This window comes from Pinus tabuliformis, chromosome 7, assembly GCF_031772625.1.
Source record: "Pinus tabuliformis cultivar Carrire ecotype Pingquan chromosome 7, CPIR1, whole genome shotgun sequence".
Taxonomy (NCBI): domain Eukaryota; kingdom Viridiplantae; phylum Streptophyta; class Pinopsida; order Pinales; family Pinaceae; genus Pinus; species Pinus tabuliformis.
Window position 1 is genome coordinate 841,133,827 of NC_142293.1, and position 26,290 is coordinate 841,160,116.

Genomic DNA, 26,290 nt, shown 5'->3' on the forward strand with positions numbered 1-26,290 from the left:
CACAGGTGCTGCACACTTGATAGTTGGCCTATTTTTTCATTGTTCTTCTCCAAATTTGATTTTTGCCCATGGGAAATCAATATTTTACCGATGTAATTGATATCATTGATGTAATTATTGCCTTTTACTATTCCCTAGGGGTAAATACATTAGGTTAATATTCTTCATCAAGTCAGATGAATCAGTTGCAATGTAATTAGGGATGAGTCACTTTGACCATCCTACACTCTATCTATCAGTTTAGATTTTGGTGGAATTGCTCCTCTTCTCATGGATTCGACCCCTAAGGATGGGAGGAGTTTGTTTTGAGGTCTATATCTTCCCTTTCTTCACTCTTTTCAGAGGTTGGACTCCATTGGATGTTGTACTAGTGTTTCAGACTTTGGCATGGAATATATTGGATGAGTTGTAGCTATTTTGGTGGGATTCCTGTGGCATGGTATTTTGATATTGTTTCTTCTTCAGTTACATGTGTGTGAATGTTTTGTATCTTCCATGATCCATTTCACTTCTAAATATGTTTGATTTTCAAGGTGTGATAAGCAGAATTCATCTTCTATGCTCTGTTTTGGGAAAATCATCATAATTTGTTTCATTTCCTCAGTTTAAAAAGAATACATGATTTCCATGCTCTTTTTAGCATCTCATCAGTCTAAACCATTCCATCAATATACTACAAAGTGTTAAAGTAACTTGCCTATCTTGCCCCATCAGATGTTTGCAATTTTGATTCTCTTTGCCCTGACTTATTTCACTCTCTGACCTAATTCACTCATCCAGTGACTACCCCAATCAAATCAAATCACAACCCTCTGCACTTTAGATCTAGCCTAAATTCCTAATCCATCTAGCCCTCATGGTTGTGATCCTTTGGAGAGACCCCTCTCCGGCTTGGTAGGGCTAGCTACCAAGTCAAAAGATTGGTCTGTGGTTACCTCAGTTGGACTCTTCCTCGTCCTTGGAGATCCGGACGAGTGATAATATACTGGCGTTGTTGTCGGGGAACAAAATATTCATTTTCCCTGGGTGTACGACAAGTTTTCTTTGGAATTTGGTCCTTTGGATGATGGGACTAAGTTTCAAAAAGGTTGATTCCATAATTGCAGTGTCAAGATTGTAGAGCTAGCTTCAAGAAGACAAATAAGATCTAATTCCACATCCTGATCCAGCTGATTGATTCGAAGATATTCAAAGCTTGTTCAAAAAGCAAAGAAGTTCAAATCAAACCTCATTTCATTGGTAAGCTCTTGATCGTTACCTGTTAAATTTTCTATTGAAAGAAATTCCTCGGTAGTGAAGTTTGAAGCTTTCTTGGTGCCGCTCAAGTCTGAAATATTTTACCTTATGTAGCCTTTGACCCTGTTAAGATTTTGGCTCCGAAAAGATATACCAGGTCAAACCTTGACCCGAACCCTCCTTCTCCTGTTGATGATCCTGAAAGATTGTTAAGAAAACCTAAAGTCCCTTTCCCTGAGACTGAAAGCACAAAGTTGGAAAGGACCACTTCCTTGCCAAATCAGATACAGAGTATTGAGGATATTCGCTTTGATATTAAATTCGATCTATCCCTAATTTGTTCGAAGTCTGAGTCTTGTCTTATAGAGGAAGTGTTTGATCCCATAAAGTTTGATTCATACTTACCCGCCTCAAAATCTTTGTTTAATCAACCTTCTGCTACATCACAGTGTTCAAAACTTGAGCACGAGGTTTGGTCTAATTTTGAGAAACTTCAAAGCCTAGCCAATCAATTACAAATTACTGCGGAAAAATCCTATATCCAGTATCAACTTGAAAGCTTACCTTCTACCATAGCCTTTACTGCACCTTCGAAAACAACCGTATCTGCACCTCCATCTTCATGCCAGCCAACTCAACCCATTGTAATCCCTGTACGCCATCCCCCAGTAGTCACGGCGAGATTTGCTCCCTTACAATTACCTGGTTAGTTGGCAGCTTTACCTCACAAGTATGGCCAGAGACATCCTCTTTTTGATAGCAGCCCGGGAGTTACAGCATAGCAACATATTGACAAGATGGTTGATTTCATTGATTTAGAGGAGGTTGATGATGACGATGTCAAAATGAGACTAATGGCTCAAAGTTTTTCTGGAGATGTGAAAAAATAGTTCTGTGGTTTGGTAGTTGGCTCCATTGATACTCCTCAAAGGTTGAATGAGTTGTTCTTAGCTAGGTGGAGGGAAAAGAACAATCTACTACAAATCTTGGCGGAATACAATACATTTAAAAGGAATCCTAACAAGACGGTTCAGGAGTTTACTATAAGGTTCAATCAGATCTACAATTCCATTCCAGATAACATCAAACCTCCACCTGATTTGGCACTTCAACATTATCCGGATGCTTTTGATCCAGAGATAGCTTATCAACTACGGGAAAGAGATCCTACCACTCTGGAAGAAATGCAAAATAATGCAGTGAGTGTGGAAGCAAACTTGATGATTAAAAAGTCTCAATAGAAACATGAGAAACCAAAGAGGAAAGTAACAATTAAAGAAGAACCCTCTTCTTCCACCAATCTCAAACTAGATGCCCAGATGAAAACCATGGAGAGGATGGCTGACCGAATGATAAATTCGAATAGACAGCAAGAGCCACAAGTTAGGAATCTGAATTTCATAAACCAACGGCAACCTCAGTACACGATAAAACAAAGAGAGCAGAAATCTCCTGAGGCATCAACATCTCAGTAGCAAATTCAGACACCCTTGCAGCAAAATTATGCTCAAGGAGAATCAGAGGACGAAACAGACCCGATTGTTGTAGAAAACCACTTCTTTAGGGAAGACTACCATCCCATTTTCTTGACTGAAAATGAGAAGTATGTCAAGAAGATGGATGATCCTAAAGATGAAGACTACATCTTGATAGATGACTATGCATTGGAAACCCAATCAGATGATTATCAAAGAGGATACTTGAATGCACTCAACTCTCAGCAGAAGAAATATTCCTTGAGAAATAGAGATGTCACGATCACTCCCATCCAGAAAAGGACATCGCAGTAGAAGGATACTCAATCGAAGACAATTCGTCAAGGTAATCAAAGTAAAGTCAAAGAGCTGGCAACAGCTAACCAAAACAAAGTAAATCATCCATCTACAAGCAATCCAAACAAGGACCATGACAGTCAGAAGAAAGATCAGCCATCAAAATATTTGCCCGAGAAAAGAGACATCATCCAAAAAGAGGTAGCTAAATCTAGCTCATTCAATTTAGAAACTGAAATTTCAAATTTGAAAGTGTCAATCCCTCTCACTGAACTTGTCAAAAATAGCCATTACGAGTCTGATATAGTTAAAATGTTGAAAGTTAACCCTATGTCCGACATGGCTAATGTTGAAGATGACTAGCCTGAATTGATTTTTGGTCCAGCCATAAATGGTTAGTCAGAAGATAGTGAGGTTCCTCCATTTTCCCTGAGTTTAAGAATGCATCAATACATTCTTCATAACTCCATGCTTGACTCCGGGGCCTCCCATAATTTAATGCCCAAGGCCATCATGGAAAAGTTGGGTCTAGATATTACTCGTGAATACCATGACTTATATTCTTTTGATTCCGGTAAGGTTCGTTGTCTTAGTCATATAAAAGATTTGGTAGTATCCCTCGACCAAATCCCGACAAAGAATGTCTTAATGGATGTGGTGGTAGTTGATATACCACCATGGTTTGGTATGTTATTGTCAAGGTCCTGGGGAGCGAAACTAAGAGGCACACTACAGTTAGACTTCTCCTATGCCACTATTCCAGTTTTCGGGCAATTGAGGAAATTGTACCGAGAAACCAAAATGAAATTCATGATAACTAGCAAGGAGAAGCCCAATAATCATCCTATAAATGTTGTACATATAGATTTAGAGTCATTTATTTTATATAATGATAGTGGACTGAATGATGTAGATAGTCATCTTGTGGAAATTAAAGATGTACCAGAGATTTCCAATTGTATAAGGACAGTTTTAGATCAGGAAAAAGAAAAGCTGCCAAGTTCATCTGAACAACCATTGGACAAGGCAGAGAAAGGCTCAGAGAAAGTAATGGAAACTTCATAACAGCCTGAAGAGATAGTTCAAAAAATTGACCCAAAGCAAAGACCAGATTTATAGCCCTTGGAAGAGAAGCACGGTCTTTGGACCATGGACTTTGATGGTGCTCTCGAGAAAGATGGGGCAGGCATTGGCATTTGGATCCGAAGTCCACATCATCAACAAGGTGAGGTCCCTCAAAATGTTAGATTATGCTCATACAAGTTAGCTTTTGATTGCACTAACAATGAGGCGGAGTACGAAGAGCTGATCACAGGCTTAAAGATCTTGAAAAGATTGGGTGCACAAAGAATCTTTGTGTATGGTGATTCAGAACTTGTGATCAAGCAAGTTAAAGGTGAATATCAAGCTCACCATTCGCAAATGAGACAATATAGAAATGTTGTTTTAGATATTTTGAGAATGTTTCCGAAATATACACTTTCGGTTGTACCGAGGAGTCAAAATCTTATGGCAAATTCTTTGGCTATAGCTACAAGCAATTTCAAAATCCCCATCTTTTCAAACAAGAAATTTGAGATTCATGTAAAGCATCAGCCCTTTGTTCCTGACAACTTGCGATATTGGCAAGTATTCTGGGATGACAAGCAGGTAAATAACTTTCTCCAGAGTGAAGGAGAGTTTGAGAATTGTTCCATGGATGAAGTTTACGACAAGGATGATCAAGTCATCGAGGCAACCCAAGTTGATATACTACAGCTAAAGGACAACAATATTCCAAAAGGTCTTGTATCTTTGGAAGATTTGTTTGATCAAGATGATGTAGCAAGCAAGCCTACATTAGTTCCTACCGAGAAAGGTGTCGAAGACGTGAACATTGGAACAACAGACAAACCAAAGATGATCAAGCTATCAAAAACATTATCTCCCGAGGTAAAAGAAAAGTATATTCATTTATTGTCTGAATTTTCTGATGTTTTCGCATGGGATTATGCAGACTTAAAGGAGTATGATAAGAAAATAATTCAGCATACCATCCCAATTAAGCCAGATCAAAAGCCCTTTAGACAAAAGCTAAGAAGGATTAACCCAAGGTTGCTACCATCCATGGAGAAAGAAATTAACAGACTTTTCAAGGGCGACATCATTGTTCCCATCAGATTTTCTGATTGGATATCAAATCTAGTCCCGACGAGAAAGAAGACCGAAGAAATTAGGTTCTGCAGACTTCAGAAACTTAAACAAAGTATCTCTGAGAGATAATTATCTGCTTCCCAAAATGGACCATATCCTTCAGAAAGTTGTTGGTGCTTCCCAGATGTCACTGCTGGATGGCTATTTCGGTTACAATCAGATTTTAGTGCACGAGGAAGATCAGGACAAGATAGTGTTCACCACACCTTGGGGCACATTCAAATATGCAAAAATGCCATTCGGTCTCAAAAATGCAGGGGCCACTTTTCAACGTGCCATGGACATAGCCTTTTCCAATGAAAAAGATGTTTTCTTGGTTGTATATTTAGATGATGTAACGGTATTTTCACATTCAGATGATGAACATTTGCATCATTTAAGAGTTATTTTTCAGAGATGTAGAAAGTTCGGGATCTCTCTCAATCCGAAGAAAAGTTTGTTTGCTATGGAGGAAGGCAAACTTCTCGGCCACATCATCTCAAAGGATGGCATCTGGATAGACCCTTCACGGTAGAAGCTATTCAGCAAATTGATTTCCCTCGCAGCAAGAAAGAAATCCAAGCATTCAATGGTAAGATGAATTTCTTACACAGATTTATTCCTAATTTGGCTGAACATCTTAGAGAGATGACAAATATGTTGAAAAAAGAGAATGATGTAAAGTGGTCCGAAGAAGCCCGCAAGTCCTTTCATGCAGTAAAGCTTGCCCTCACCACTGCCCCTGTTTTAATCAGTCCCGATTACTCCAATGATTTTATTATATTCTCTTTTGCTTCTGAACATACCATGGCAGCAGTATTAATGAAAAAAAGAGATAAAATCGAGCTGCCCATAGAATTTTTTAGTCGCAATATCAGGGATGCAGCCCTTAAGAACAACATCATTGAGAAACAGGCCTTGGCTTTGGCAAGGCAATGAAAGATTTCAAAGTTTACATTTTACATTCGCATACTCTTGTTTATGTGCCTAATACAACGGTAAAAGAAGTTCTTGTGCAGAATGACCCAGAAGGTAGAAGAGGTAGATGGATAGTAGCATTATTAGAATATGATCTTAAGATCAAGCCTACCAAGCTGATCAACGGTCAAGGCTTAGCCAAACTCATGGCTAAGTCAAATCTCCATGCTCTAGATATCAACATTGTAGCAGCATTGTCCGACAATCAAGAAGAAGTAGATCTCATTCAGGGATCTGATATCTTTCTATCATCTCCACGATATTTTGATATTATTTATGTTTTGCAACATCTAAATCCCCCTCCAGGCATGTCTAAGGCTAAGAGCAGGTCATTGAAGCTGAAGGCTTCTAAATATTGCATTATGGATAGCGCACTTTATTGGAAAGATCCTAGAGGTGTGTTGTTGAACTATTTGACCGAAGATGAGTCTAAAGAAGTAATAAATGACTTCCACAAAGGGGATTGTGGGGGCCACTTGTACTGGAAGACCACAGCCAACAAAGTACTGAGAGCGGGTTACTATTGGCCCACACTTTTTGCAGATATCTACAAGGCAGTGATGAGTTGTCACGAGTGTCAAGTTTTCCAAGGTAAAAGAAAACTTCTTCCTTTGCCTCTACAACCTATATCAATTCATGCACCTTTTCAGCAGTGGGGCCTAGATTTCATAGGCAAGATTAACCCATCATCATCCGCACAACACAAGTCAATATTGACAGCTACAGACTACTTTACTAAGTGGATCGAAGCAATTCCAACCAAACAAGCAACAAATTCAGTTATCATTCAGTTCTTAGAAACTAATATCTTGTCCCGTTTTGGTTGTCCTAATAACATCATCACAGACAATGCGGCAGTATTCAAGTCCAAAAAGATGACTGAGTTTTGTGACAAATACAACATTAAGTTGGGACATTCTACAGCATACTATCCACAAGGAAATGGTTTGGCGGAGTCCTCCAATAAATCCTTAATCAACATCATCAAGAAAACGTTGGAGGCCAACAAAAAAAATTGGCACAAAAAGCTTATCAATGCATTATGGGCAGATCGGGTGAGTAGTAAGAAATCTCTTGGACTTTCTCCTTTTCAAATTGTGTATGGAGTAGATATTGTTTTTCCTTCATCATTAGCAGTCCCGGTCATGAAATTGTTACAAGAAGCAGGAAGTGAAGAGAATGATATACAGCGCCAAATCAATCAAATGATTCACCTACAACAGACACGAGATGAGGTATTTCAGAACACCTCTAAGCTCCATGAGAGGATAAAGAAAATATATGACCGGAAAACAAAGGAGGATGATTTCAAAATTGGAGATGTGGTGCTTCGTTGGGATGCCAGAAACGAAGACAAGGGTAAGCATGGTAAATTTGAAAATCTGTGGAAAGGCCCTTATCAGATTTCAGCTTTCCAAGGACAAAATGCTTTCTTGTTGGATGAGATGAATGGAGAACCATGCTTAGGAGGACCAGTCAATGGTAGGCTCCTTAAGCACTATCTTTTCTGAATTGTCCTGGTTTCATTGTACATAACAGTTTAACTTTCTGCAAGTGTGAAGTAGAGAATCACTGGAGTTTGGAGCCTGAAGTGAAGGCCATGGAGCTTCACTGATTTTCTGCCATTTTCAATGTTCAGTCGTCAATTAAGTAAGTCAGTTTTGAGTCAGTTTGTGTTATTCGAGTCGTCAAAATTTAGTCATGCATTTCAGTATAAGTTTTTGACCGTATTGGCCCACATGGTTAGGCACTTGGTCTACGGTGTTCTTGACAGCTCCAAGGAGCTACCATCCCCAAAAAAGATCGATGTTAGAGTCAGTATTTGCATACTGCCATTAGTGATCAAAACCCCTCTTTTATATCATATTAGGGTCCCATTCTGAAATTTTTGTCATTCCGCTTAGGTCCTCATTTAAAAATTTACTCACTGATGGTAGCCATATGTCAAAAGCCCTACTCTCTCTCAAAAAATTAATATTTGTTGGCCCACCTTCATGTGTCTTACTAAGCATACATTGACCATAAAGGCTCATTTCATCATGTTTTGTGTCAGTCAAGTCCACTTGGAGTCTGCTCGTTCAAGGTCCCATTAGGTCACTAGGTTTCATTCTTTCAAGGTCCAATAATACTCTATTTCACTACATAAAGCCAGCAAAAAAGAATGAGAGTGAGAAAAATAATATCCTTTTGTCATTTGAAAAGGATTGGCAAACATGTGACTATGTTTGCCCAAGTTATAATTTTTATTCCAAGTATCAGTTCTATTTCAGAATGTAATCTTATTTCAAAAAACAGATGTAATATGTTTTCTAATTAATATAATTTTATGTTCATTATATGTAATAAGTTAATATTCCTAAAGTTGTCAACTCAAAGAACTATGTGCCAACTTCATCCAAGCAAATTCAAATATGAAGAATGCCAAAACTCCATGCATCATCAACGTGCAAAAAGAAAATCAGAGAGTAAAGGGAAATTAGCAAGCATTTCAAAAAGGAGGAATGAAACATTAGAAAGTGGGTTTTAAAGCTAAAAGATCAAATTCATTTGACTATAAAGGCTTTCCTAGCATCTAACTCAACTCCATTTGCCTCTTATCATTTCTTGAGCAAACCCCAAGAGACCTTTTTTCACATCTCTGGGCGAAAATCAGCAAAGCAGAGCAATCGCTGCGCGTTCTCTTCTGGCACTGCACATTTACCTGGCGTTGCATGTTTTCCACGAGCATTACGCACTCCCTTAAGGCGTTGCACGCTTGCTTAAGTCGCTACGCACTCCCCACGGGCGCTGCACGTTTGTCCAAGAGAGCTAAAATCGCCTCCTTAGCTCCACCAAAGTGCATCCGACCTCCTGCAAGTAAGTAACCGCTGCAGATCACATGTTTTTCCCCATAGAATCATTCCCAAAGTGTTTTGAAGGTTTGTTGAAGATTTGGTGTTATTCTCACATATAAACCCTAGTATCTCCCTAAAAACTACCCTTGCACCCTCAATTCCTAAATCTTAACTCCCCTACACTTTCATACACCCCCTACACCTTCATTCCCTTTCCCTAAACCCTTTTATCCCAAATACTCTCTAAACCTTTGTATCTAAACCCTAAGTCCTAGGTGCTACAATTACCTAGGCTCCCAAACCCCCTACATTGCAAACAATTTCCCCATCCCAAAAATCTATCATATTAATACCCCATATCCTCCTCCATTACATACATCCCTTCACCCATCTCCTTCATATTTCCCCTTCCCCATTTCCTATTCCCAAAAAACCACATTCCAACTACCTTATACCTCCCTAGGGTTTGATATTACAACACTATGGCAGAAGAGGAATATAAACCATACAGTGAGGAAGAAGAAACAGGGGGAGAAGAAACAGAGGTCAAGAAAACACACAAAGGAGGCAAGATACTCAGATTTGAGCCCACAGATCTTAGGGAACTCTTGGCATCTCCTATGGCTGTGACATCCTTCAAATATCTAGGTTGTTATGATTTCTGTGAGCAAGTTCAGGTAGTCCAACACCATCCTATGTTGACTAGGCTCTTCATATCTAAACTCCAAGACAACCAAGTCACTTTAGTAGGTGTCACTTTTACTTTATCCTCTGCCATTATATCAGCTGCCACCGGAATCCCAAATGTTGGGGAGAAATGGTTTAAACAAGGTGATTTGGAGAGACATTATTATGAGCCTTTCATAAAACCAAGGCACAAAAATGAAATAAAGGGCTATTTTCCTTTTTCTCACCTACTAGACAGATATGCTCCCATGATGAAAATTATCATGAAATACTTTTCATGTGAAGGTAGGTTTTCTAGGCTTTATTCCTATCACATCCGGCTTTTAATGCATTTCACTAGGGTAAAAATGTTGAATATACCCTACTATCTATTCCGGAGCATTGATAATATGGCCTACATTGTCCAGAAAAGGGAGTATAAAGATCAAATGAATAGTCTCTTTCATCATTCCCTCATTAAAATCATAGTCCTTTATCATCTCAAAGAGCTCAACATTGCATGGAGTACCTTCATAGCCAATCCCATATTTATTGATTCATTTACTCAGAATGTTCAAAGTATCCCTTCATCATCTCACCCTTCCACCTCCATTCCTCCATCTCAGCCCATAGATCATTCATCCTCATCTGATCAGTCACCCTCACCATCACCTCCATCATCACCATTTCATGAGCATATCCATTCACCTAACAGAGATGAAATCAGAGAGCAGGAGTAGATTGGACAAGTTGAGGTCATCAAGCCCAAAGGGGATGATTTGGGCACTTTGACACACATTTATCAAAGAGGCCACAGGCAGGTGTTTGCCCCACAAATTGTGGGAGGGGCCTTGCCTTCTTCATCAACAAAGCAGGTACAAAAGGGCAAGGAAAAGATGACAGAGACAGAGATTCAACATGAGGAGGAAGACCTCCATGAGACAGAGCAGGATTTTGACTTGGTTGACCTAGGTGAGCATGATGACAGTGAGAGCACAAGCATTGTCATCAAAGAAAAAGATGCACTCATCAGGGAGCTCCAGATCAACTTGCAGAGGGAAAAATACATCATCTCATATTATGAGCAGGAGAATAAGAAGCTTCAAGCCAAGCATGATGTCATAGAGATTAAGCTCATCAAGGCTAAGAGGGAAGCAATGAAATCCAAGGCATTGCTAGATGAGGCCTATGACAAGTATGGTGAACCTGAAGAAGATCAAGAAACTAGAAAAAGACCTAGAACTAGAGGACTGAAAAGAGCTCTAGAACTAGAGAAACAAAAGGAGGTTGAACTTGCCAATAAGCTCACATGGAATTAGCAATTTGCCATCTTGGTCAATGAAAACCGGAAGCATTGACTTGATAAGGTCAATCAGCATCTAAAGAAGCTCCTAGACAAAGCTAACAAACAAAATGAAATTTAGAAGAAGATGGCAAAACACTATGCCAACAGAGAAAGGATTGCCAAGGCAAAACTCAAAGTTGCAAAGGAAAAAATTGAAGCTCTAACTCACCAAAAGGAGAAGGAGAAGCTTGACATACTTGTAGAAGCTTCACTCCAAGCCTAGCTACACCAAACATCAACTCCTCGACCAATTTTGAATTCCCTTAGCATATTTTGGCAAAGATACATTTTTTGTTTTTTTTAGGCAATTTAAATATCAGCTGCATGGTCAAACGCGCAGCGCCCACTTTTTTGGGACACTTTTTGGAGGAATGGAAGCCACCAATGGATGTATAAGGACCAAGAAATCTAAGAAAACCTTCTTTCCAGCCCTGGAATGCAAAATTGGTAGGTGAAAAGGGCAAAAAACTATCAAAAAATCATGTTTCTGCCCTCTTTTTTCAGCCAGGTGCTACGCACTTGACCAGTCTTGGGAGAATGGAGTTTTGGAGGGTCAAATCAAGCCCATTTTGAAAACTAAAGGCAAACTTGGAAACTAGACTGGATAAGCTTTCCAATGAGCTATCCTGGGCTCAATTTGGACACCGGGAAGGCAGGAAAAAGTGGGTCTGAAGATGGCGCTATGCGTTTGCCACAGGCGCTGCGCACTTGACACAGGCGTTGTGCACATGACAGTTGGCCTAGTTTTTCACTATTCTTCTCTAGATTTGATTTTTACCTATGCGAAATCAATATTTTACTGATGTAATTATGGTCTTTTACTATTACCTAGAGGTAAATACATTAGGTTAATAGTCTTCATCAAGTCAGATGAATCAGTTGCAATGTAAGTAGGGATGAGTCACTTTGACCACCCAACACTCTAGCTATCAGTTTAGATTTAGGTGGAATTGCTCCTCTTCTCATGGATTCGACCCTTGACGATGGGAGGAGTTTTTTTTTAGGTCTATATCTTCCCTTTCTTCACTCTTTTTAGAGCTTGGACTCCATTGGATGTTGTACTAGTGTTTCAAACTTTGGCATGGAATATCTTGGATGAGTTGCAGCGGTTTTGGTGGGATTCCTATGGCATGGTATTTTGATATTATTTCTTCTTCAGTTACATGTGTGTGAATGTTTTGTATCTTCCATGATCCATTTCACTTCTAAATATGTTTGATTTTCAAGGTGTGATAAGGAGAATTCATCTTCTATGCTCTGTTTTGGGAAAATCATCATAATTTGTTCATTTCCTCAGTTTAAAAAGAATACATGATTTTGATGCTCTTTTTAGCATTTCATCAGTCTATATTAGGTGGGCGGACCTACCTATGGTTTTGTGCATGGATTTCGCACATGGTTTTGGGCATGATGGTTTTTTGTCCATGGTATTTTGTAGATCCGGTTAAGGGAACTACGGTTATGTTCTAATCCAGGGTTAATGGATTGGGGTTTATGGATGCTTCGGCATGTATATATATGTATTGTAACATTGAAAGGAACATAATGAAAAATCAATCTGGTAGTCCTGGTTTTGGGATCCAGGGGAAAATCTCTGTGTATATCTGTTTTATGTTTTATGCTCTCGCCATTGTTTATTTTTTGTTTTTAGAATTCGTATGCAGGTAATTTCTGTACAGGGTTAAAACCTACAAGCTTGTTATTCGAAGGGAAACTACTACAGGATTCTTTCCAGCTGTAGGACAATGGCATTGCTCGAAACTCCACCATCATTTTAAATCTGAGGCTATGTTGTGGAGCCCAAGGAACTAGAAACCCCACTGGATCAGTCTCCTTTATGGATGTAGTGCAAGCTAGACTCGCAGCCAATCAAATCAGATTCAAAACAACCTAGGACCATATATCATAGACCAAACTGAACAAGCTCCAGATATGGAAGTTAATCTTCCAAAGGTAAATTCTCTCTTTACTATGCTTCAATCCAAGGTTGTTATATGCAAATTCAATGGTCTCTGGCCAAGATCTGAGCCATTGCACCAATGGATTTTCTCCACTTGGACCCCTAACTGCAATATATATTTATGTTCCAAAGGATTTTTCATTGTTCAATTTGATACATAAAAAGATTGGATTTTTCCCTAAATGAGGGAATGTGGTTCTGGGGTACGGTAGGGCTCTTCAATACCCCATGGTTCCTGGATGTTGATGCTACAAATATGGTAGTCTCAAAAATCCCAGTTTGGGTGAAACTACCCAATCTTCTTGTTCCTTTTTGGCACCATAAGGTCCCATAGCATATTGGATATATGTTGGGAAAATTCAAAAATATGGACCATGAAAGAACAGAAAAAGGTGTCTTTACTTTTGCCAGAAATAGTGTAGAGATAGACCTATTACCCACCATTTTGTGGGTGATATCCCCAGGAGAAATTTTTTCTCAATGATGAGCCTCAGACGGCAGCCGGCAACCCCTTGATGCCTCCTGCTAGCTCCTTGTGCCATTTCTTCGACACCTGAACCAGCCATGTGGTCCCTCACCCACTTGTATTGATCGTATGTTTGAACGTGGGCCTCCCGAATCTAAAGGTATGTCTTGTCATTTGATATTTGAGTATTGGGTATGTTTATCATGGATACTTCTGGGTATGGATTGATGGGGGGATTTAGCGGAAAGAATGGGCTTAGTTTGTACTCTTGTCTTCTTGATCTCTTTTGGTTGTTACCCTTGAATCTTAGTCCCGTGGGATCTCCTTTATTGACCATTTGGTTCTAGGGTGGTACTACTTGGGAAACCCCGACTTTGGGTGCGTGGTCCCACTCCTTTACCCACATACATTACTCTCTTCCCACTCATTATACCCCATTCATCATTTCTCCCACCTGGGCTCACATTCCCATTCTGGGTCCACATAGGGCTAGCCTCCCTATCCCCTTGACCCCACCATGGGTCAAGCCTAGAATGATGCCCCGGAGGTTGAAGCAACCAAAAAAAGAAGAAAAAGCATAATTCGCCACAATTAACAGGAAATTGTACCACAAAATACAAAAGATGGTCAGGACAAAAATAATTAGCACGGGCAAAATCCAATACATGAGCTCTACCCCAATCCATGGCCATCACCCCGGTTCCATAGGCCCTAAATGAGCCTCCTTTATCATTCAAGAACCCATGATTGTACCTAACCCTAGAGGGCAATGAACCGCCCTACCTTGAAGGGGGTAATCACTGCTATATCTTACACACCATGCTCTTGTCCATTGCACCTCGAGCAATTAATTAAAGAAAAATCATAAAAGGCAAAAGGCATATAAAGAAGGGTGGAAAAATCGAAGCCAAGGCACCTCATGTCCCATGACTGCTCCCTCCTATATATTACATACCCAGGTGTGGGCTTCCCCTTATCTAACTACCCCTATGCCCCATGATGTGGCCCAAGACTGCCCCTCTCATCCCCTTTTCCATCTCACTTATTTGTCACTTGCCACCCCCATTAGAGGGATGTACCTTGAACATACTATCCCCTCTAAGGGTTGAAACCACCCAATGAGGTACTTGGCTAACCCCCTTTGGAGCTTGGGGACACTAGTACATGTTGAAACCCACTACGAAAGGGCATGCCATTATGAAGTGCCCACTTTGCTATCCATGATGTGTAAGCTCTTTTACTCGATTATTTTAATGATTGGTTGTATTGGATCTTATGCAGGGTTACAAGTGGTTTCCATTTCGGTTTGGTTTCCCTATATGGGATCCTGACCCCTAGAGGTCTACATTGGCACAGCTAGGGTGTGCATAGAGAGCCATGGGCCTCCACAATAGCAGATAGCACTCCACAGATCTTCATGGATGTTCAAAGGCTACTAGCGATCCACTTTTGGGATGATGGTGATATGCTCGCTACACTATGCCCGGCGGGCCCCCACAAGAGCTCCACACTCTTGGCAGGTGTCCCAACACTTGTACGATGTCATGGTAGCATTCATTCCACCACTTGGACCGTTACAAAGGATCTCCAGGCATCCCCGATTCATATGGAGACCCATGGGGTCATTTATGTGCCCTCAGACACACTAGGAGCACCACAGATCTACTACTTGGAGAACAAGGGACGACCCCCTTGTCCATCATATTCCGAGGAATTTATTCCTCAATATGGCACTTCAGGATATTATTAGGCCTTTGGAGGTGAGAAAATTTCTAAATCTACACATCAGAAATCATACTGCAATCACTGGTTTATCATCTCCTACTTGTTTTTACATTCAACAAGTTATTTAATTATTTAAACAGCGATGAAAACACTATTGCAGACTACACATACATGCAGATCATGAACTGAAAATAGAACGAGACAAATACACAAGGGACACCGTTATTTTTGGACAAACGTCCCTGGAAAAACCCAATGTGGGAAAATCGGTGCAGCATATAGAGGGTTTGCATTATTAAGCAAGCAGAATTTGAGTACAATAGGTTGCCTCTCACACAAACTAACCTATCAGAGAAATCTCGGTAGCAAGAAATACATACGAGGGTTTACCTCATTCTCCAAGTCACAACTGATCCATTGAATGGCTGACTCCAGCAAGCACTGCGAAAATCCCAGCACAATCTGCTCTGTGTGGGCCAGCGTCTTGCCTCGAGGAGACTGTGTCACTTCTCTGGTGAATAAATTTTCTCACAGGAGCTTCGACTTCAGCCCTCCCGGCTCAGAACATCGAACTCCCAGCGAAATCTCGAACTCTCGACGATTATCTCACACTGCCAATGCAAGAACCCTCTTGGCTTGTGTCAGCTCTACGTGAGCCCCTTCTTGGGCTGTGTAGGCCTCTGCGCTGTCTCCCTGATGCTATTGTTGCCTCTCTGCCTGGTACTCATTGGCTTGGAACTCCTTTCCGTTTCAACTCTCTACTACTGCCCCTTTCACTGCAACTCAGATCACTTGTTCGAGTTTCTCAGCAAACCACGCCCCAAAAAAATCGAACTGGCTGATGGTGTATCTCCAACTGACCCTCAAGCCTCCTCTTATGCTTTTCCTATTGATGAATCAATGACCGAGATTAAGTCCCTAATCAACGGCTAAGATTAAAAAATACTTGATCCTCGTCACTTAGAAGTTTCTCACCCATATTCTTATTAATACCCATTAATATTTTTTTTTCCTAAGTTTAGACTTAGGAACCCATTAAAAATATTAATTATTTTAATAACTCCTCATCCGAGTGGAATTTCTCCAAATGATTTTTGGGTTTTGGAGATCTCATGTGTTCTAGTCCCTCCACAAAATTTCAGAGCTAGAGCACATCCTATGCTACCCAAAATCAACACTCCCTCTTAGCGAGGAATATGCTCTAGCAATACTTTTCAATAGAAGTATTACACCGATCCACTGCATCGGTCCTCTGCGTTGTTGATGCTTGGCCTGCTACCCTTCATCCAATGCACTACTGCATCCTATACTACTACCCATGACTCTTCCATTGTCACTTCTGCATTTGTACTGCAGCTCCCTCTTAGAATGTTGCATCATGCTGCCCATAGCACTGCCACTGTTAATTTTTGCACTGCAACTCAGTTGTTGAGAAGTAAGCAACTGAAAATCCACCCAAAAGTTGACATACTAGTCAGCCTGGATACCTCGTGATGCTAAAGCTACCTCTGTTGCTAATCTGTGCTGACCCTCTGCCGATACCACGCTGTTGCAATCTTCTCTTTGCCTCTCACACTATTCCAACCTCCATTGTGTTGCTTCAGACTCTGGCACTCTAGTGCTGCCATTGTTGCTCCATCATCCCTTGCACCAACTGACCCTCGTCATTCTACTACTGTCATTAAGGGTTCCCGTAACAGTATGTGATCCAAGAGTTTGGGCACCTCAAGAATCATGCCCCTCATGTAGTCCTCTCAACTACAACTCCATGTCACCCCACATCTTCTCCAAAGGCGCATGAGCACTCATGGCACAATTGTCATCCTCGCCTTCCCTGTCAGCTTTCGCTGGAGCAGCCTTCGATTCAAAAGCCTCCTCCTTGCCCTTCTTCTGGGGGCACTGAGTGGCAAAATGTCCAAGTTCCCCACACTTGAAGCATCTGACCTTGGAAATATCCTTCTTCTTTCTCTTTTGCTGCCCTTGTTGTCCCGATGATGCGAGAGTTGCATCCTCCTCCTCCTCCTTGACCCGGCTCCTCTGTCACTACTCACTACCTTGGTCAACCTCCTGATCTCTTCTTGTAGAAGAGCTACCCACATCTCCTCCCAACTGGGGAGAGTCGCTCTGCCCAAGATACTTTGGACAAATATCTCCCAATCCTCGATGACTGCATTCAGGACAGTCCTGACCATGAACTCAGGATCTAGTGTAGACCCCATGGAAGTCAACTAGTCGTGAATCCCTTATAACCTGAGGACGAAGGGATCGATCTCTTCTCCCTTCTGCATCTGGTACTGTCTCAGTTGATTTTCTAATAGCATCTTCCGTTGGATGGAAGTGCCTTGGTACAAGGTGGTCAGCGCCTCCCACATTTCCCTTGTTGTTTCCTTCTCAACAATGTCTGGTACTACATGATCTTTGACCCCATATAGGATCATGCACTTGGCCTTCGCCAGGGCCTCCTCATACTTTGTTAATGGATCAGCGTCAACCAGAACAGCAACCACTTTCAAGGCATAGTCCTTGATGCGATGTTTATCTACGATTGTCAAGATCCTAATCTTCCAGATGACAAAATTGGATGCTCCATCGAATCTGTCCTGACTCTTGATCCCTCAGTCCATTTACTGCCATCTCTGCTCAAAAAATAGGATTAGTTCTCCTCTCCCTCTCCTATTGCTAAGCAAACCTCGGATCTGGATTTCTATGGCGTTAGAAATCCTCTAAGAACAAGTTCTTTATAGACGCCCTATGAGTCCTGATTTCCTTCACGACAATCCTCCGGCCAAATATCGAATCACTCCTCTCCAATCCTCCTTTGCTGCTGCAACCCAGATCTAGATTCCTTTGGCTAGAAATCTGTCAAGGCAGTGACTCCCTCTACCTTGGCTCTGCCACCACAGACATTGTTCTGCACCAACAGATTAGCGTCCCACCAGCTCCACTGAACGAATCTGCTTTGCTCCTCCAGCCCTGGTAACTGACTGATTCGAGTCCCTCAAGCTCTGCGCTGGCCCAGAGAGCTGACGCAGTCACTCCATGAGCTCTTCTTGGGTTCTGCGTTACCCTTTGTAGGCTCGAAATGCTAATGTAGGCACTGCATGAGCCTCTGCGTCATTTTTTTGGCTCTGCGTTACACCTTCAAATGCTCCTCTGCCTCTGAAATGGCACTGTCACTCGGGATAGCTGCTTCTCTTCCGCAAATTCTCTGGATCTTCCGATTGGTGTCTTCAGTCTCCTATGATCTACAATCCTCTGATACCATATGAAAATTTATGAATCTACACATCAAAAATCTTATTGCAATCAATGGTTTATCATCTCCTACTTGTTTTTACATTCGATAAATTATTTAATTATTTAAACAGCGATGAAAACACTATTGCAAACTACACATACATGCAGATCATGAACTGAAAATAGAACAAAACAAATACACAAGGGACACCGTTATTTTTGGACAAACGTCCCCGAAAAAACCCAATGCGAGAAAACCAGTGTAGCATATAGAGGGTTTGTATTATTAAGCAAGCAGAATCTGAGGACAACAAGTTGCCTCTCACACCGGCTAACCTATCAAAGAAATCTCGGCAACAAGAAATATATACGAGGGTTTACCTCGTTCTCCAAGTCATAACTGATCCACTGAATGGTTGAATTCGGAAAGCACTGTGAAAATCCCAGCACAATCTGCTCTGTGTGGGCCAACGTCTTACCTCTGGGAGACTGTATCACTTTTCTACTGGATCGATTTGCTGACAGGAGCTTCGACTTCAGCCCTCCTGGCTTAGAACATCGAACTCCCAGCAAAATCTCGAACTCCCAACAATTATCTCGCACTGCCACTACAAGAACTCTCTTGGTCTGCGTGAGCCCCTTCTTGGGTTGTGTAGGCCTCTGCGTTGTCTCTCTGATGCTATTGCCGCCTCTCTGCCTGGTACTCATTGGCTTGGAACTCCTTTCCAATCCAACTCTCTGCTACTTCCCCTCTCACTGCAACAGATCACTTGTTCAATTTTCTCAACAAACCACGCCCCAGAAAAATCGAACTAACTGATCATTTGGTGTATCTCCAACTGACCCTTAAGCCTCCTCTTATACTTTTCCTGTTAATGAATCAACAGCTAAAATTAAGTCCCTAATCAACAGCTAAGATTAAAACAGACTTGATCCTCGTCACTTAGAAGTTTCTCACCCATATTCTTATTAATACAAATTAATATTTTTATTTTCCTAAGTTTAGACTTAGGAACCTATTAAAAATATTAATTATTTTAATAACTCCTCATCTGGGTGGAATTTCTCAAAACAATTTCTGGGTTTTGGAGATCTCATGTGTTCTAGCCCCTCCACAAAATTCCAGGGCTAGAGCACATCCAATGCTACCCAAAATCAACAGGAGGGCCCCACGACATGTACATATTATTATTTGGCCCCTTGTGAGGCTTATCTTTACACTTGTGAGCTAGTTTGATGGACTTGTCACCAATAGGGGTTTTATTTGCACATTATTTTATCATTAGGGGCTAATGTAGGCCCATAGGCTAATTCGAACTCCTTAGGAGGCTATGTATTGATGTTAGATACATTCATTTGTATCATCAATTGACTTGGAATCTCTCTAATCATAGAGAATTTCTCATTTTCTCCTTGGAGGATATTTTCTGGAGATAGATGAATTTTGACATATGGATTTGGGCTATTTATCTTGTCTTGGAGCTTCGTCTTGTAAACGAAATGTAGGTTGGATATAATCTATAAGGTTGTAAGTGAATTTTGATGGTAATACTCTTGTTGTTGCATACTGCTAAAATTAGGGCTAGTTGTTGCATAATCGAAATGTGGAATTGAGCATGTTTTAGCTAATTTAATGTATGGGCCAATGTTATATGAATGAAATGTCCTAGAGATTATGTGTCTCGATAAGCTTGCATCGTTTGCTTTTAAGTACAAATTCTTGAATGTCACCTTTCTTTTCTTTCTCTCAACATTGGATGAAGTTGACTTTTTGGGCCACCTTGATCAAGAAACCAAGTTCTTACTCATCACCATCCTTGACTCCATATCCCCTATTTTTAACCCTATTTTTTACCATTTTCCCCTTTTTCCCTAGGTCTAGCTCCATTCGGGCACCTAGGGCATCAATTTCCCGGGAACTGACCCAAGGAAAAATTTTGATCTCCTGCAAGCTACTGCGTTGGTGGGTCCCCTCCCCACCCTCCAAATTTGAGGCAATTCTATTGGAGGAATCTCTGGGAATCCCAAGCCCTAGCTCTAGGATCAAATTTGCCTAGGCATCCCCAAGGCTAAACCTCAATAGGATCAATTCAACCTTTTGAAGTAAATATTCTTGCTTGGTCCTTTCCCCTCACCTTGTCCAGGATAGGAACATCATTGGTTGTTGCATTCCATCCTCGAACCTGGGCTAGGTCTACTTGGCCCCGTGTGGTCCCACTGCTCAATAATGATTATTTGTCGAGGATAATTTGGGAATCCAAGTTTCCCAAGGATCATAGAGATTAAGAACCTCATTTATAAGCCTATCATTTCTCCCTCAACCCTCCAATCCTCATTCGTTACCCCTAGTGGACCAAATCCCTTGCTTAAAGAGCAAGCAAGTTCCATTCTTCACTCCATCCTTGGGAAAGGGTTTTCAGGGTCACTTCTCACCTATCCATTGACATATACCTTACAAGTGATCCCTACACTACCGGGACTCCTCCCATCGGTGAAAGTTCGTAAAGGTCAGGGAGACTTAGCTGTGGTGACGGTGGGCTAATCCTCCGCCATTGCCCTTTACCTAGCAGTTGCCCTCTTAGGAACCCCTTTAGGCCCCTGCTGGTTTGAGTGGTAACAAGACCTAAGCAAAGGCCTTCCTAACCATATCCTACTGAAACATAAAAAAATTCAGTGGACAAAGGTATTAGATTATAAGAATACGACATTCAGATGTCGAATTTGCTTTCAAACAGGAACCTTGTAGAACTCATACCTGAAGGCAAAAAAGAAAACAAAAATAAATAAAAAGAGGCCAGCCCAAAAGCCAAAGGGATGGCAGGTATCTGATCCTCATCTTTCAGAATAAGAAGAAGAGACCACGAAGAACCATACAAATGTGGATGCTCAGGCCCAACAAGGAAATCAAGCAGAAGGGGATATTGTGACTCAGTCTGGCACCACAACGCACATTTAGAAGAGTACCAAATTAGTAGTGACCCAAGCATCAAAGTAGCAGAAAGAGGAAACACATTACGAAAAGGACATGGGGCTTATCAAGAGAACCCATACTTTTGACAGATCTGATTCAAACAAAAGTACCCTTGCAGACGGCTGGAAATGAATTGGCACTGGTACAGGCTGAGTCCAACCCTGGGGGTTGGTGAAAGGTATAGAAAATTTAAGGCAAAAAGGAGAAGTTAGGGGATTTTTTTATCATATCTAATTTTGGCTTATATGACTGAATGTTTTCAGCATCTACAGAATGTAATTTTGTTCCTTGTTTCAAGTTGAATAAAATTACGATTTTTTCCAAGTGATTAAGAAAAAACTAAAAAAATAAAAAATAAAAACAAAAAAAAAAACCGGCAATGCAAAGTGAATTAACAACATTCAATGTAATGTTGGCTAAGTGATTGTAATAGTTGGCTAAGTCGTTCATTGTTTTATTGAAAAAGGTGTCTAATGGGTTGATTAAGTCAAGGTTGATCCCTGGGTCATAGCAAACCAAGTCTTCAAACTCCAACCATCACTAAAAGAGAAGATAGACAGAAAAGGACACCTAATTTGGGAACTGTACAATCCAAGCATTTTCTCAAGACAAAGAGAATTCTTTCTTACCAATGTATGCTCAACAATCCCAGAAAAAGGTTGAAATAACAGTCACGTAAATGGTCAGGAAGCCTTGATAATGTATCTGTCTAGATCATTTAGACCACACAATAATCCGGGTGTGAACACTGAAGACTGTACCGCAGACACTTGTATTATATTGAGAGAAATAAAACAGAGAAGCCTTGATAATGTGTCCATCTAACTGTTTAGAGAACATAATAATCTGTGTGTGAAGACTGTGCTGCAGACAACTGTAATACTAATATCTTATTAGTAATAAAACAGAGCATTTGACTGCTAGAGTTTTTCCTCAATTGAGGCTTTTTCTAGGGTGGATTTTGCATGTTATAACGTATAGTTTGTTAGTATTAACATTTTCCAGTGTATATTACTTTAAAAGGCTATTTAGTATTTTTATATCTCATGTTAATGGAAAAAGCTAGTTTTTTTACGAGGGCATATACACTGGAAGTAACAACATAAGAATTTTTCCACAAACCAACATCTGATAGATGAACTGTCTAGAGGATAAATTCAGCAGTCTACAGATCAGTAGATAGTACCGTTTGAAAGCAGCTTTGGGATGATAAAGGCAATCTCCCGCAGGATCAGTTTGCTTAACTAACTCCATGTAACTTCCATGCAACATCATGTGTACAATAGAACAGAGTCCATAAGTGTCCACCTGAAAGAAGCATAACGCATTCATAGAAAAAAGAACATTAATGAAAACCTTACAACAGCTGTTTGAACTGGCTTGACTAACAAAATGCAGGTTCCTTACTTGGAATGTCCAAGGTCTGTTTTCCTGCATCTCAATGCATCGGAATCCTGAGGTCCTACTATCTGCCTTGAATTCTGTGCCACTTGGGAAGAGAGTCATATCTATACCTCTTCCCCAGTCAATCAAACAAAGACCCTGTTAAAATAAAATTTACCAAACATCAGTTGCAAAAACTTTCCGACAGAGGACATTATTTAGCAGCTACTAAAGCACTGAAAGTAAACAAGCAAACAGAGGACATTATTTAGCAGCTGTTAAAGCACTGAAAGTAAACAAGAAAACACCTGATTCTTCCATTGCCCTGTTCGTCTTGGACTCCATTCCTCAGAGATGTCATTACTATCAGAGAAGAAAGAAGCTTGTAAGAATCCATGCAAAAACCCAAATTTTATTAAGCCAAGCAATGCAGAAGCCTCCAGTGGATTTTTAGGACGTGGAATAATTTATTGATGTCTGATAAATCACTCTAAATAAAAAAACCTTCCATAACGAGATATAATATTGTTACTTATATAAGTTATTTTTATAAATAATATACAAAATAGGGTTTACATATTGCATATAGAAGAGAACTAAAAAGTTTAGCAAACATAGACATAATTGTTTCAAAACCAAGACAAACTTCATACAACTTACCTAACATAGCGAATGAGCAAGTTGTCTGGCTTAACGTCGCCATGAATAAGGCCTACAGAGTGCAATGTTTCCAACATACGTAGCATTTCTATAGTGTAATAAATGCATAATACCTCATCCATGCACTGACCAATTACCAAATACGAATTAATAACATCCTGAAGGGCAAGGAAATCAGATTATCAGAGAAGAAACATGGCATCCAGTATAATAGAATCTAATATAAAATATATTGAAATTCGAAAGGACGATAGAATTTGCAAAATCATATGCATTATTCAGATTTGATTTATTTGTGAATTTAGAACATTACCTGGAGAGTCCCATGCTCTAAATAGTCGCAGACCAGAATACTACAATCAGAATATAAATGTACTTTCCATGCTGATCCAAAACTTGACCGCTGAAACAAGAAAATTGTAATGTCAAACAGTAGAAGCTATAATACAATTTCTAAAAAAGGCAATTCTTTAACAAATGATATCTTTGTGATTTCCTTTATGAATTCCTCATATTCCATACGAAAACATCAAGTGAAGAAAATTATGCATACTTCGTCTGTAACAATGCGTTCATCGAGCTGGCGATACATATAAAATTCCCAAGGGCAAGCAGGTCTTTGAATCTATAGAACAAAATGCTCAGCAATTATTGTTGAAAGAAGAAATATGTAGATGAGAATAAACATGAAACTTGATAAAATAGCCACTGAAAAGAAATTATACGTAAATATAAAAGAATACCTTTAAAGCAACTGTGTCATCAGTGCATCCATCAATATGAGCCCTATAAACTTGAGCAAAGGCACCTTCACCTGAGCATCCTTTTATATGGTACTTAGTGCCACCTTCAAGAACAATGCAGAGATAACAGTACAGATCAACATCAAGGATTTGATTGCAAAGCAACAGTATTACTTCATCTCCTAGAAGCACTTAAAGCTTTACACAGGTTTTGTTCTCATAGCTTACTTCTCTTTGTAGTAATAAATTAAGTTTGGTTCTCATCTCCTTTTGAAATCCACCAATTCTCTTTCACATATCTCCTCATTAATAGATGTATTCTAATTAAAAGGTCGCCTATGGCATCTTCCAGGCATTTATGCTCAGGCATAAGCATTATGGTTCAAGTGCCAAGAATCTCTGGGAATTTAAACAAACTAACCACAAACGTGGATGAGAGAGCTGGTGTTGGGGCTAATTATTGGTCCTACAAGGAACCAAATTATAAAAATAAGTGCATTCTACAAGCGAGGCAAGGGGATCCATCCACACTTTGTTTGTGTGTGGGGAATGCCCAGGCAATGTATCGCTTAGAAATGTTAATTCTATTGTTAGGGTATCTTGAGGTTAACATGTGAGCAAACTGACACATATATGCAGTTAATAATAAACATTATAAGATAGCGCATCCATCTTAACCCTGGAACTATTACATGGCAAAGGATATCAAATTAAGAAAGCTAGAAATTGCAATGAATTTTTGCCCACAGAAAGACGAAAAAAAAGGAAGACGGGGATGGGATATTTAACCACACCTATATCGTGAAAACAATGAGATTTCTACCTTGAGAAAAAGATAACTCTCAATACAAAACAGATGCCCTGTTAAAAATCATTCTGCGCTAGCATAAAAACAGGAACAGCAAATTGCAATTTTAAATTACTAGAGGAGAGCTTGAACAGAGAAGAACAATATAATTATAAGAAAAATAAATAAATATAAATACTAATGGTCAGCCGGCAAAGTAATGACAGCCTGGACCCATATCTCCTTTAGTCTTCGGCACTATACATCTCGTTTATGAGGGGAGACCTGCCCTACTAATAGCAGTTGCCCTGAAATAATTGCAACAAATGCAGCTGCTACCCTTATTGACCGATTAGACCAACTTTGCACTATGTGCATCTTGACCAGGACAAATACATAATGCAGCCATCATAATTGCAATAATAAATTCATTCTTCTTTTGTCTAAATAATGTGCACCCTGTTACCGATCCAGTCAGCTGCAAATGCACCAAAGTTCCAAGTCACTAGATATGAACCTAAAGGCCACTTGGAGGGCTCACCCAATGTCAACTCAATGACCCACTCCCACACTTGAGTAGGGATTATCAGTAATAACGGGGGGCTACCATAAATAATTAAGTCTTCAATAAGAGTAAGATGTTAAATGGATTTGACAACTGCAAATCTGGTCTGTTCTAAAGGTCTGGTTATATTTTCCCGATTATGAGGTGACATCATAGAAACTATGGATGCAAGAATGAGGAGTTCAATAGTTTTATGAAAAGATGGAAATTAAATGTAAATATAATTAAACGCTGATATGGAAATTAAGGCAACTAACCAGCTCTTTTGCATTTATAACCATTCGGATTTAAAGCATGCAAAGGGGCGGAAAATTTTTGTATTTACTACTCTAAACAAATTTACTCTTGCGAAAAATAGGTCATAAAATACAGAATTCTAAGAGGCTAAAGAAGATATCTTTAAACCTCAAGTAAGAGAGCCATTAAAAATATTTTGATGGTGTAAAAATCAGATCTCCTACAGCCAACAAGTGGCAAAGAGTTTGCTGGAAATTTATCTAGAAATTGAGATTTTTTGTGTATTGTCTAGAATCAAATTACAGCCAGGCGAGGGGTTTTAAAGTGTGAAATTTTTATGAGGTTGGAAGTGAAGATCAGTGCCAATGTTATTTAGTCCTGAAGGGCAATATTTTTTAGTGTTAATTCACTTGTTTTAACACCATTAGAAGCTATACAAAGCATGCTATAGCAATTAAATAATTGATGTAATGTAATTTCCAGAACACTGGAGTCACTCTATTGAAGAAGATTTTCACCCAACCCTTGGCAGAAAATGTCCTTGAACTGACAA

General features: G+C 40.0%; 1 protein-coding gene across 2 annotated transcripts in view; it reads right to left on the reverse strand.

The window, feature by feature from the left end:
• LOC149250243 (protein kinase and Mad3-BUB1-I domain-containing protein) overlaps positions 1-26,290 on the reverse strand; it is a 214,255-nt gene that overhangs the window by 29,510 nt on the left and 158,455 nt on the right. The window contains exons 13-19 of one of the 2 annotated variants that reach the window (XM_089458985.1): positions 24,149-24,252; positions 23,959-24,030; positions 23,719-23,808; positions 23,406-23,563; positions 23,054-23,108; positions 22,770-22,904; positions 22,549-22,670 (exon numbers count right to left, since the gene is read on the reverse strand). In XM_089458985.1, the coding sequence (XP_089315111.1) occupies positions 22,549-22,670; positions 22,770-22,904; positions 23,054-23,108; positions 23,406-23,563; positions 23,719-23,808; positions 23,959-24,030; positions 24,149-24,252 (736 nt within the window). Of the gene's footprint in view, positions 1-22,548; positions 22,671-22,769; positions 22,905-23,053; positions 23,109-23,405; positions 23,564-23,718; positions 23,809-23,958; positions 24,031-24,148; positions 24,253-26,290 lie in introns of those variants that run through there. The other variant, XR_016266817.1, reaches the window with a different exon arrangement.